The 14,747-nt window shown below is 33.0% G+C and overlaps 1 protein-coding gene across 1 annotated transcript in view; it reads right to left on the reverse strand.

Moving 5' to 3' along the window:
* The window catches only part of TMC1 (transmembrane channel like 1), a 194,583-nt gene that overhangs the window by 39,363 nt on the left and 140,473 nt on the right, over nucleotides 1-14,747 (reverse strand). Inside the window, exons 9-13 of the mRNA XM_049770815.1 lie at nucleotides 12,113-12,255; nucleotides 6,066-6,210; nucleotides 5,337-5,531; nucleotides 2,552-2,731; nucleotides 2,263-2,433 (exon numbers count right to left, since the gene is read on the reverse strand). Coding sequence (XP_049626772.1) covers nucleotides 2,263-2,433; nucleotides 2,552-2,731; nucleotides 5,337-5,531; nucleotides 6,066-6,210; nucleotides 12,113-12,255 — 834 coding nt within the window. The remainder of the gene's footprint in view (nucleotides 1-2,262; nucleotides 2,434-2,551; nucleotides 2,732-5,336; nucleotides 5,532-6,065; nucleotides 6,211-12,112; nucleotides 12,256-14,747) is intronic.

Raw genomic sequence — 14,747 nt, forward strand, 5'->3', positions numbered from 1 at the left:
TTCAATACCTGACACTGCATGTTGTCCCCCAAGCACTGCCAGGAGTGATCCCTGAATAGAGTCAGGAGCAAGCTCTGAGCACCTCTGGGCATCTCTTCCTTGCCCAACAAAATTAAGATAAAATAATACATAGCTTTTTAAATCTCAAGATAAGCCACATTTCCCAGGGGTGTTCTAAAAAGTACAAAATAAGTAATAGTTTACTTAGACATTAATATAAAACTATAAAATGCAGTAAACATGGAAAATCACTCCACAATATTACCTTCAGTTGTGATTTTAGAGATTCAACACCCTCATTAAGAAAATAAAAAATAAGCATTTAATATTATGTCAAACTGAACACTAGAGGAACAGATCAAGAATGTTCTCTCTCCAGTGTGAAATATAAAGGATGATAAAGGAATAACAAATGGTCAAAGGCAACAGAATCTGATAGATGGCGTACAGAACTGAGCTTCCAAAAGGTATAGGTGATAGGAGGCACTCTCTTGTAGTTAAACACTGTATGTATGGAGCCATATCATTAATAGCATTGTAAATCATAGTACCATATACTAAAACAAAACAAAACAAAAAAACCTATGCATTTAAACAGAAAATTTAACTATATTTAAAATAGAAGTCAATTCTATTAAAGAGAAGACTATTTGCACTCCTGGCACATCTGACAAAGAGTTAAAAAAATGTCACAGAATTCAGCAACAGCAATAAAGAAGACTCATAAGCATGCCTCCATCAAAGAAAAATAAGGGAAATATATTTTTGAGATATACCTCTCAAAAACCCCAACAATTATCAAAAGAGGCATTTAAATATTTTATTATCATATTATCAGTAAGAAACAAATCAAAATGATAACCAATTGGTAGCTTATATCTGCAAAAATTGCTTACATTTTTAAAAAGATAAGAACTGGTAAGAACTGTAAAGAATAAATAAATACTCATATGTTGTTGGTGGTAATATAAATTGATCTAGGTTTTATGGAAAATAGTACGGAGATTTAAAATAGATATTGTAGTTGGTACACTACAAGGCTGCATAGATAAGACAGCAGTGGGTAGAGAGCTTGCCTTGCATTTGGCCAGTCCAGGTTTGGTCCACATATGGTCCCCTAAATGTCATTGGGAAGAATTTCTAAGGGTACATCTAGGAGTAAGAACTGAGCATCACTAGATGTGGCCCCTGGAAATTAGTCTACTTAGTCTAATTTTAATTTATATTAAAAAAATAATAATACATAATTCAAAGTCTTCTCTGTGACCATTTGTGAAATGGTAAAATAAGTAAATTGTTAAAAGAAATATTCAATCATTTTCCAAGGCTCAAATTACTTCTGACATTGACTATTGTTTTCAAACAGTTAGATACACAACCATATTTTAAACATTGTAAATCACAGATAAAATACAAATTATGACAAGCACATAAAACAGAACCATTGAAGTGAGATAAAATTAAACATTTTTCAAAATATGAATTGGATCTTCAAATAAATTAGATAAACTAATTTTGTTTTGCTTGTTTCTTATTGTTTGGTTTTACATATGGAGAAGAAAGCCATGTATGGCATTACTTCTTTTCTCTAATAAAATACAGCTACAAACAACTTTAATTAAAAGTTTCTTTAGTGATAAAGGGACAATTACTTGACAAAAATTGACATTATTAAAGTTAGCATTACAATATACTCCCAACAAATTTTTAAAAGATATAGCACAGAAGAGAGTTCCATTTAAAGTTTTTCTTGGGCTGAATTCAAAAGAAGATTCTTTTTTTTTTTTTTTTTTTGGTTTTTGGGTTGCACCCGGCAGCACTCAGGGGTTCCTCCTGGCTCTACACTCAGAAATCGCTCCTGGCAGGCTCGGGAGACCATATGGGATGTCAGGATTCGAACCACCATCTTTCTGCAAGCAAGGCAAATGTCCTACCTCCATGCTATCTCTCTGGCCTCAAAAAATATTTTATAACACTGATAATAACACCTGAAATTAATTTAAAACATCTTCCTCTATCTAATTTAAAATGGGTGTAAAAGTAGTATTTAAGTTAATAGATGTATATAAGAATTACACTTAAAATATATATAAAATCCACTGGCAATGCACGACCAATTTATTTAATATCTAACTGCTAAATTTGTTCAATAACCAAGATATTTAGAGTCTTGGCATATTTTCATGACAAGATAAAATAGGTTATACTTATGAAGAAAATTTCTTTTAAATCAATGAATTATTGCACACTTTTGTATGTTACCTGTCCCACCATTGTTTCCCAGCAGGGTCCTCGAGGAACATCTGCAGGATGTACAAAAAAGGGTGCGCCTGTGGTATTTTCAGAGAGTCCAGAGAGAGATGCATTGTAGGCTTTAATCATGTTGGCTTCCCATATGGTAATATTGGCTTTTACTAGCTTTTCCTCTTCAATCTAGAAGTGAAAATTATATAAAAAGTGAAGTTAACACAGATTTTTATAGATAGAAAATCCTAAAACTAACACTGTAACATTCATCTGATGGCAAGGGCAATTCAGACATAAAACTTACCTTGTTGTTAATTTCATCCATCAGAGCAAGAATAAATACATACAAGTTGCCTAAAAGAAGAGCAAAAATGCGTCCCAGTAGCCATTTCAGAGCAATGAGAGGATGGTAGTCTTCCAATTCAGCAAATAAATCAAACAGTGTTGGGCAAAACATCCCCAGGAGGGACATTACCATGTTCATCTACAAGGACACATAAAGGATGGACCAAGTTAATGATATTTTTAATTATTACTTTCCCTCCAACAGATTGCAAGATTTCATCTTGTTCATTTTATCTTTCATTAAACAAAGCAGAGTATTTTATGCATCTTAAAAATGTCCTCTTAAACAACAAATACAGTATTTAATTCACATTCTTAAGGTGATCCTTTATACCTTCATTAAATCACATATGGGTCAGTAATAATGACCTGCTTACTAGCACAATAAGAAACTCAATTTAATAACTCTAGCCAAAGAATGTATATTATATTACATAGTAACTGTTTTTGATACTGTGGTATGCTTCATAAAAAGATTTCCAATGCAAATGGCAAATGACGTTCTTGAGATATAAGGTCCAAACTAATATGTTAACTTGAAATGGATGAACATTTTGCAATGGATTCATGACTAAATACTGAGTTGTGATAAAGTAAATTTTAAGTAAAATAAAAAAATTATGTTTATTTTGTTTATTTTATAAGCAGAAAGTATTTAAGTAAATGAGAGGAAATCATGTTGTATAATATTACTTAAGCCAAAGTAGCAAAGTTTAAGAGATAAAGAACTAATTCATAAAGCCAAATTAAGAAAATAATGATGTAGAATGGGGCTGCAGAGGAACAAAGAAATTGATAGAATAACTATAAACATGAAAATATAAAAATGATGCGGTTTTATTTTGTTGTCTAACAATATTTATTGGGTTATTTAATTAATTTATCTAGTTTGTCTTGTTTTGTTTTAGGCTACATATGGCATTGGTCAGGACTTATTCCTGATTCTGTACTCAGAGCTCACTCCTGGCAGGCATGGGGAAATAATATGGTGTGTCAAGGGTCTATCCCTGGTAGGCAGTTTGCAAAAAAAGAGCCCTTCCTATTATACTATCACTCTAGTCCACAGTGTTTGCATTGTTTTGTTTTGTTTTGTTTTGTTTGTTTTTGTGGGTCACACCCATTTGATGCTCAGGGGTTACTGCTGGCTATGAGCTCAGAAATCACTCCTGGCTTGGAAGGGACCATATGGACACCGGGGGATTGAACCACAGTCCATTCTAGGCTAGTGTTTGCAAGGCAGACACCTTATCTCTAGCACCACCTCTACCGCTCCAGTGATTGCATTATTAAGCAAAATTAAGTCAAGAATCTAAATCATACACTGTTTTTATAATTGGGAAAAAGTCCCTTTCAATTAAAAATTGTTTTCAGATAACTACCGTATTTTCCGGCATAGAAAACAACTTTTGAAACAAAACAAACAAAAAAAAGTCAACCAAAAATCGGGGGTTGTCTTATACGCCGAGTATATCCCGTTTCAATATGCCACTAAATGAAACAACAACAACAACAACAACAATCAGGCCGCAGAGCTTCAAATCTCTTTCTTGGGAGCTCCCCAAAACAGTACTCAGGAGATCTGGGGGCCACTTCTGGCAAAAACCCAGCTAACAGTATTGGTGATTCAGTGCTAGGGTCCAAGGATGGGGTGTTGTTTGGTTCATGTAGAGGGTGAGATTAACTGACGCCACCAGGGAATTGCCAGAAAAGGTGCCTATGATAAGGGACCAATCACTGCAAGACTGCTCGGACCGCCTCTCTAACTCAGTCAATCCAAGCAGGCTTTTTATGCACGCAAATTAGACAATGTTCTGGACTGAATCTACACTGTAAAAAGCTTGCTCAGATTGGCTAGAGTCAGAGAGGAAGTCTATTACAGTATAACCCTTTGAACCTTTGCTGGTTCGTGATTGGCTCACTGTGGTACATACAGTTGCAGCAAAGGAACGTTCTTTCAGATACAGCCAATATAGCCTAAATCTATGTTTTAACTGCAAAATTAGGGGTCGTTTTATACACCAGTTGTGTTATACCCCGGAAATACGGTAAGACAAAAGAAATGTCTTCCCTAAGTACTGACTCAAACTGTAAACACTAAAACTTCCATTTCCCCTTACTACTCCTGGAATTTGAATAGTTAGAACTATTAGGTTATCTTTAGAAAATAATTTTGTGCTCTTCTGTTTTTATTTCAGAGCCTTATAAAAAAATGTCCAACAGAAGCTAAAAAAACAAATGGATGTGCTATATAAATTAGCAGGTGTTCATTTAATTTATATATAATTTTAAGCCTAAAGAAAAATATGGCTGATTGCTGTGTAATCATATAAAGTAAAACTAAATATGATTTATCATATATTATAAAAAGTTATTAGGAATCCCCATTATATGGGGTAATTCCTAAGATTCAAGAGTACACCCAAATAGGTAATATCTATACCTACTCCCTTTTCCCTTTGTATTCTTTATTTATTTTCTTTTGTATACCTTTTTCTGTGAATGTCCATAATGTCACAATATAAAGAACACAAAGACAATAGACGGATTTGGAGATAAGAAATAGAATAGGGTGGAAACTGTGACAGAGCCAGGGAACTGTAAGGGTCAGATGGAAGGAATAAGTTAAGGTAATCTGATTTCATTTCAAAATATTGCAGAAGATTAATCAAAAAATAATATTACAGAAAACTAATAAAAAGAGTAAACATTGGGTTCTAAGCACATAAAAACATGCAGAGACGAACTTCATTTTTTTCCCACCACCCCAGGGAGTCAGGATCCATCTGTGCAAATTCCTGGGATCGTTTCACAGCCCAAAAGATGAGGTATCCACTGCCACCAAGTGTTAGAAATACGAAGAAGTTAGCAAGAAATCTGAGGAATCTGATCAAGTGGATGTTTTCTTCAACCTGAGCGGCTCTTTCTTCGATTATAGCTTCCTGTACCCAGACAACACAGAAAACAAAGAAGTATATAAGCTACAAAAACTAACATAAACTTGGGAACTATTTTTGAAAATATCAGTTTGTAAGAAATGAAAGATAGGCTAAATACAGGTTTCTACAAAAAAGTCAGATGTAATGGCAAATGAAAGGATAAATTCTTCCGAACCTTATGCTAGCACAGTCTTTGAAGTAAGTTCTTTACTAATACATTGGTGGGGAGTTTTAAAAGTTACAATAAGATTGAGCTGATTTTTCTCTTTAAATAATCCATGATATTTGCTCCATTATTTAATGCCTGATTCCTATTTCGAATGACTTTTGGTTCAAGCCAATCGCCTTTTAAATTATAATTTAAAAAAAATGTTTCTATCATAGATCATTAGATAATTATTAATCAAAGTCAGAACTATTCCCAAATTATGGTAAATAGAAATATTACACTATTTTAGAAGCGATCATGAAATACTCTGACTTTACTCTTAGAAATAAAAATTTCTTAAAAAAAATCTCTAATGATCACATCTTTACCTTAAAATTCATTGTGATTGAATTAAATTTGTTGTCCGCTGTTTCAGGATTGCCTATCAAGTAGTCCCAGCTGCAGAACACTTTCCAACTAAAGTTAAAAGTATTGTCATCACCACCTCCATCATCGCCAATATTTGCGGTCATCCTATAAAAATAGAGTTTAATCCAGCAGTCAGAATACAAATTAAAGGGAAGGTGTAGGAAAGGCAAAATATCCTAATTATAGGAAAACTGGAGAAGTAAAAGTTAAAAGACTTATTACCTTCTTTAATTTTTTTCTTGAATTTTTTCTTGAATGCAAGCAAAGCAAGTGGTGTACTAGCTGTACCTCCAGTCTGGTAATTAATGTCCTGGGACACCATTTAGAATAAAATGAGCTCTTATCTTTCTTTTCTACTTAATTATTTGCATGTAGGAAGGCTACAGATCATTGCATGTTGAAATTGTAGCTGGTACTTTGCTATACTGGTTAATTGATTTTAGGAGCTTTTTAGGAGCTTTAAGATCTTCTCTTTTGTTGCGGGGGCAAAGATTTTCTTTTATTAAATTCTTGAATGTGGTACGGTGAAGAGATTTAATAATAAAAATATATATATTTATTTTTTTATTGAGACCACTTGTAAATTACAAGTCTTTCACAGTTACAGTCAAGGAAAGCACCCTACCCACAGTGCTATCACTCCATTCATCCTTGAATTATTTTTGAGCCTACTATCTATTGCTAGAACTTTTAATAGTATATATTGAATGAAAGTGAACAGTAGACATTTTTGTCTTATGCCTGATCTAGGAAGGCAATCTTCCCAGTTTTCACCACTAAGACTGGTACAGGCTGTGATTAGTTATAGATAACTAATTTTGTCTTAAAAGTGTTCCTTATAACCCTTTTTGTAAGTGAAAGATATCTTTTATCATGAATGTTTTTTGAACATTGTCAAAAGTATTATCTACATTGATTGATATAATCATATGATTTATATGATTGTTTTTATTGATGTAGTGTATATGTGAGCTGGTTTACATATGCTAACCCCTACTTACATACTTGAGATAAATCCTATTTGATCATGGTGTATGATGTTTGTGATATTTTGATATAATCTTTAGATGTATTTTTGATATGCTGCTGGATTTGGTTGAAATTTTGTTGAGGATTTGTGTATTTGTGTCTATCAGGAAAACTTACCTAAAACTGTCTTTTGGTAGTATCTCTATCTGCTATGGGTATTAGTGTAATGATGGCTTTATAGAAGCTGTTAGATAGTATTACTAATTTTTTTCAATATTTTGGAAGAGCTAAGAGAATAAAGGAAGAACTAAAACATCATCAAAAATTTGATAGTGCTCACCAGTGAACCCATGGACCATGGCTTTTGTTCTTGGAAGTATTCTCGATACTGATTATTATTTTGTTTTCCTTGCTTGTGATTGTTTCAAGTGTTCTATTTCTTTCTCATTTAGTTTTGAGAGATAATATGTTTCTAAAAATTTGTATATATCTTTCAGGTTTTTCAGCTTAAAATTGTTGATACAGAACTCTCAGGAAAATTTAATTTCTAAGGAGTCTAAGTTTTATCCTTTCATCTCTGATTCTATTTATTTGGACAACTTCTCTTTAGTTTTTCTCGTGAGTGTAGCCAAAGGTTCATCTACCTTGTTTATTCTTCTGAGTTCAGTTTTATTGACTCTGTCTTGCCTTTTTTAATTCTTTTTTTCTTTTTCCTTTTAAAAATGAAGTAAGATGATGAATAAAATTAGTTAATGTGAGTGGACAGAGAGAATAATTTTTGTTTGCTTTTGGGGGTCATACTTGGCTTTGCTCAGGACTTTCTCCAGGCTCTGCACTCAGGAATTGCTTCTGGCAGGGTTCTGGAGATCATATTCAGTGTTTCTGAGATCACCTATCCTTATGGAGACTACTCCTTGTGCTGTCTGGTTCTTATTTATGGCCTATATTTTATTTGGTAAATTATTTAATTATTTGATCAATAATATGTTCAGGAGGAAATTTCTGGGCTTTTTATGTGGTCATCATCTAGTAGAATTTTTTGATGATGGAAGTAATATAAGTTTATAGTATGTAAAGAAATATGACAATATACAAGGACAATTTGAATATAGAATTTAAAGATTACTTAAATTAGAAAGTTTGTTTTTTAACCTTCTCACCATAGATGTATTTCTTCTGAGATTAAAATAGGGAACAAAACAAGAGGATATTATCAAGTCTAGGTTCTAGAATTTATTGATTATGTTTAGTCAAGTCATTAAACTCAACTAAGCCTTAATTTCTCTATCATTCCAAAATTAGATCATTTTTCCTCTATCAAGTTAAAAGGTAATAGAAAAAAATTTTGTTTAAGAAAAAAAGCAAACTATAATTAAATCACATAGCTTATTATGTATAAAATAATTTTGTATTGGAAAACTCTAGTTTCAAATTAACTATAAAATCAAATGGATCTTGCAAGTCATTTCAAATATATTTATTTTATTATCTATAAAAATTAAACTACTTAGAAATATGCAAGGTTTAAATATAATTTAAATAGACCTATTAAGAGATGTTAAGCAAAAGTAAATACTATTAGTCTGAATATAATTTATGATTATGATTATTGTTAATAATAAATGTATGCTTTTTCATTATTAAATTATGAAAATATGTAAATAGATGTGTTGCTCTTGTTTGGGGTATATGTAGGCTTATAATATTTTTAAAATATAGGGCCGAAGAAGAGATAGCATGGAAGTAAGCATTTGCCTTTCATGCAGAAGGATGGTGGTTCAAATCCTGGCATCCCATATGGTCCCCCGAGCCTGTCAGGAGTAACCCTGAGCGCTGCCAGGTAAACCAAAAAAAATTATATTTTTAAAATATTTTTGTCAAAAAATATTTCTTGCTACTTGAATTTAAACAATGACATTTATTTAGATATTCAATATGTTTCTCATTTTTATAAATATGTATTTACTATCATTGAATTTAGAAACAGAAAAGGAGTATTTGTAGTCTAAGAGGCCTACATTAGAGACATGTCTTGGAAAAATTTATTGGATAAATAGGCAATGAGGTGTTTTCTCATTAAAGCACGCCTATCTGAGTGATTGAACTGTTTCCACTCATTTGCTGTTGAAAAATATGCACCACAGTATTTAACTTAGAGAACTATTATTAATAGAAACAGTTGAAATTAAATCAATTTTTCTTTGGTCATACAAAGTTTCAAACTGAGAAAAGAACTAATGATTTTCATACTGTGTAACTGTTTATTATACTAGATTAATTTCCTAGTAAACATAACTATTTAGAATGAAAATCTTTAAGTGTCTACCAAAATTAGTAATGTATACTTGGAAAAAGAAAAGAAATCATAGAATAAAGAAAAGATTTCATATTAGGTTTAGAGATTATCTTGGTTTTCAGTAACTGGATTTTCAGAACACAAACTTTCAGTCCTAAAAATAAGGTAATCTTGGGTCATCAAAGTTAGTCATCCTGTCTTAAAATCTATCTTTATTTATCTTCCAATTTCCTAGGTTTTAGTTATTTGCTTCTGCTTTGCAGATGAAAATTCTAAAACAAATAATGTGAAGAAGATGACAAATTTTTAACAGTTGTGAGATTTTAGAATATAGATTCTCTAAAATTTAATTTCATTAACAATGTAGTCTCTGGACTTAATTGATAATGTAGGTCCAAAGAAGTAGTAAAGCGGTAAGGTATTTACTTTTCTTGCATGTGTCATACATAGGTAAAATCTCTTGTACCCCTAAGTAGTGTACCCAGAGTCAGGAGTCAGGAGCTCAGAATTAGGAGAAAAATAGGTGTGACCCAATTTAAAAATTGATAACATCACTCATGTTTTTATTACCAAAAATATATTTGAAGGTATTAGGAAGGGAGATATACAATAAATGATTCTGTTAAATAATACAAATAATAATTTCTATTTTAAAGATTCTATTTCTACCAAACCTTATTATCAGTTCTAGGAATGAGATTTATGCATTGCTTTGGAATAATCCTTCTAAATAGGTCAATGAGCTCAAACTACTGACTTACTAGATTGTAAGTAATCAAAGTTGAATCCCAAAGGGAAAAGTGAAAAACAGGCTGGTTTGGCTGGCTTAATATGATTCTGAAGAGAAAAATGTGGGTAAAATGCCCTGTAACCATCTTAAATGGCATTGTTAGATAATTCATAAAAGATACTGTTTTGTCTAGAGTAATACTATATACTAGCTACTCTGCCCAGTACTAGTAACCTCTGGTTATGAGCACTGGAAATGTGACTAATGCAAAATTTACAAAAGATTTAAGTCCCCCAAAGGAAAATTTTTTAGTAATTTTAAGTCCCTTATATGTGAGTATTTTTAACTGGATTTATCTCTAGCATCTTAAAATTCCTGATTGTCAGTTTCCTCAGCATGAAATGGCTTCCAAGTACCACCGAGTGTGGAACCACTCACTGTTCAGAGAACTCTAGGTATCCAAATTATCAAGAGTAGGCATCTTGGTAGTGATGCCTACCTGAGTAGGCATCTTGGTAGTGATCACAGGCCTACCCCAGCATCATTGAGTGTGGCCCCTATTTTTTTAAAAAAGACAAAAACTGAACATATTTCTCCAGCAACTGCAATAAAAAAGGATTAACAAAGAGACAATGAACATAAACTCCAGTAACCTACTCGTCACTCTGTTTGTATGTTTATTCTTACACATGTGTGAGTGGGTACCAAGCACTCTTTAGTTTTGCCAAATCAAAATAATTGAAAGGCTAAAATTACCTTAGTTTTTAAAAAATATGTCAGTACTTTCACAGGTAGACAGAATTATGTTTCATACCTCTGATTATATTTAATAGGCAGATGAATTATTTTAATGGGAGATCTCTGTTAAAGATTTTTTTCAAGTCATGAATAGGTTGAAACACGCAAAAGTGCATTTGTTGGCACAATCAGTAAGTTTAACTTATACAGTATTCATAGTGTCATATAATGTGCAGAATAGTTCCTGTTGAAGGTGACTTAAAGGTTCTTCCCTCTATTTCAACAAAATCAAGTGTACCTGGTAGAGCCCCAAAAGAGTGTGTGTGTAGTATTTAAAAAATGAATAGAACATTTCAATTCTTCTCCTAAGCTATTTAAGAACTTAGGAGAAGCTTAAAAGTAGGAGACTGGCTAAGCTGAAAAATGGGTTGCCCATAGCCCCAATGCCCTGCTATATTTCTACATGATTTTTAAAAAGAAAAGTGATCTGTTTTCATAGGTTTCCCAGTGAATTTTTTTTCTGTTGTTCTAATAGACCCTTTCTATTATGATTTTATGTTTGATTGTGATACTCTCATTGAGTGCTACTTATTTTTTTACTTTCATGCACAGCTAAAATTAGGGAGATGAATTTTTATCTGTTTAAGACTTAAAAAAACGTTAACACTTTGATTTTTTAATTGATTTATTTATTTGGGTTTTGGGCCACACCCAGTGATGCTTAGGGGTTATTCCTGGCAATGTGCTCAGAAATCTCTCTTGGCTTAGGGGACACTATGGGACTCTGGGGGGTCAAACCGAGGTTCTTCCTAGGCTAGTGTGGGCAAGGCAGTCGCCTTACTGCTTGTACCACCGCTCTGGCCCCATAAAAATGTAAACATCTTTAAAAAGCAAACAGATTCTGTCAAACTGAGCTGATGTAGCAGACCTTAAACATTTTGCAAGCAAGAAGTGAGGGTAACATGTTTTTCTGTATTATTTTAACATTTAGCACACTTAAAACCACAAAAAAGTCACTCTGTAAAATATGCTTAAAAACAGAGTAGATATGTCATGATGCATGTGACTCAGTAAGATGACCCAAAGTCTCACACATGTTCATACCCATTGTTTTGGGGTTCCAATAATCTGTTTGTACCATTGTTGATAGTATATTGCTTATAAACCTAAATCTTCTAGGTAAAAAACAGCAGCAAATAGATCTAATTTTAGAGTTTATTCTTCTATTAGATTTCAAAAAATCATTTGTTTCCCAAGAGGCCAAAATAACTTACGCTTTAAGGACAACCAGAAAGCTGTATCCAATGCACATGATCCCCACCAGAAAATAGGAGAGTGGGAGCCTGAAATTCATCCATCCAATTGTTCGTTTATTGTCGTAATAGCCATAAAATAGAACGGAATACTGTGCCAAGCCCTAAAATCCAACAAAAAAAAATCTACTTAGCAGATGCAATGAAGAGTTACCCAGAAAGCAAGATGGACTTTTACGGGAAATAACAAAATGACATTCATTTTCAAACTTGGGAGAAGGCTCTGACATGAGTGCTATTGTTTTGCTCCACATAAGTAATGTTTCAGCTGCTACAATGATTGGCAGTTCTTGGTTTACTTAAAATTCAATGACTTCTAAATAATTGAATTTTTCAAACAATTATAGACTTGCTCAGCTTGGAGCCATTACCATGAAATTCCCATTGATTGAAACATCAAAACATACTTCATGGTGTTATTAGATGCACAATTTTAAGTGCTTGATTAATTTTAGGAGGAAGGATATGGAACATGCTTTCACAAAGTACAGTGGCTGTTTCATTTCTAGTTATAATAAGATTAGTTTTCCTTAAGTCAAAGAGGTTGAATCTAGCTGACACTTAGCAACAATGAAGATCAGATGAGATGACACTGAAAACAATCTGCATCATCTTCTACTCATGTTTATTATAGCATTCTCCCATAACAAATATGTTTTATCATGTGATTGCCTGCTCTTTGATTAAAATGACTTTTCAGTGCTGGAATCATAATCTCACAAAACATGTAAGGATCTTCTATATAACCAAATTTTTGGTAGAATACTCCCTTTATATAATAATCTTTACCTTCTCTTTTTCGTAAAATCTGTGTTTTTTATTTTCAGCTTTCAGCATTGTTTTATATTACCATGTATCATTTCTTCAACACCATTCTGACTTCATTTATTTGAAAGCAAACTTAAAATCACTATGCTTTGTGAAGTAAAATAATAATAGCTTACCCATGTGGGATTTCCTTTAGATATGAAGTGAGTTATTTTGAATATTAGGAGAATTCAATGGCTGCCTTTAACACAATTTTTCTCTTGCCAGGAGCTTTGAAAATGACTACTAAAGAAGGGAGAAGAAAAGGAGAGAAGGGAACAAAGGAAAAGATGGGTAATATACTGGAAGCTAATTCACAAAGAGATAACTAACAGAAGCTGATTAGAAAAATTGCCTTAAACAGGGGTCAGAGCAATAGCGTAGCCATAGGGTATTTGCTTTGCACGAGGCTGACCCAGACTAGACAGCTGTTTGATCCCTGAGTCCAACTTGTTCTCCCAAATCAGGAGCGTTTCTGAGCGCATAGCCAGGCGTACTCCTGAACGACATCAAGTGTGGCCCAAAAACAAAAACTAAAACAAAAAAAAATTGCCTTAAACAAAGACCACAACTAATTTCAAATCAGAGGTCTGTGACTATAGAGAAAAGGTGGTGCTTTCATATTTTACTCATGTTTTGTTTTTAATATTATGTATAAAACCAAAGGAACAAGTTTAGGAAAAACGCATAAGTTTGTAGGCATAAGTAGAAATAGGATTGGAGAAAAGGGAACAAAGTCAAAACAGAAGTACTTCCTGACACATTCTCTCTCTTCATTATCTTCATTATCAGTTCAAAAAAAAATAAACATGATCAAAAAAATTGTCAAAACTAAACCAAGAGCAAAACTTCATTATCTTCATTATCAGTATCTTCATTATCAGTTCAGAAAAAAACTAAACACGATCCAAAAAAATTTTCAAGACTAAACTTGTAATTAAGGCATGTAAATGAGCTCATCTTCATTCCAAAATCAGAATAACAATTCAACACGGATTGACCAGCAGCCCAAGACCTCCTAGACACTACTGAAGAAAAGTTATCACAGGCAGGATTTCCCACACCCACTTGCAGGCCAGCATCTTGTTTACCTTTGTCTAATTAAAGTCTTTGCTTTCTCTTAACTGTCTCAAATCTAATCTACACTGTGCAGAACTTTTATATCAGCCTTACTATTCCAGTATAACAATAAAAGAACCCAGGAAATAAACATAGGCACTTGGCCTGTGGTCTGGTTTAAAGAATATTTAAAAATACCTTTCTTGACAAACCCAGTCGCCATGTTGACGCTTTGCCAGATCCATAGATTCACTCAGTTCTTAAATGAGATGTAAACAAATGAACAAAAAAATTATGTAAGGCATGAAAAAGTATAGGTGCAAGGGTCATGTAGCTAAATGCAGGCAATCTAAAGAGGAGAGGGCAGACCAAGACCACCTGCCAAGGCCATACTTGATACACCCATTATCCATAATTTTGGCTTCTTTGACCATCACCCTGCTTCCTATAACTTCACCTGCTACACTTCTGTATGGCTCTCTGAAGAAATACCAATCTGATCAAAATTCCAGGTATGTCAGTATTTAGGCTATTATTACCAGAACTTTTTTTGGAGTAAGTGTGAGGTTCTCTCCAATCTTTTTATACTTTTGGAAAACCTGGCAGTCAAAAACATTCCCCACAAAACCTTAGTGTTAGCAATAGTGTTTGAAACTCCTGGATTATGCAGCCTCACAACAACTTCATTTTTGTTTAAAAATGTCATCCCTGTAGGAACACACCAATTTAG

Source organism: Suncus etruscus, chromosome 3 (genome assembly GCF_024139225.1).
Source record: "Suncus etruscus isolate mSunEtr1 chromosome 3, mSunEtr1.pri.cur, whole genome shotgun sequence".
NCBI lineage: Eukaryota > Metazoa > Chordata > Mammalia > Eulipotyphla > Soricidae > Suncus > Suncus etruscus.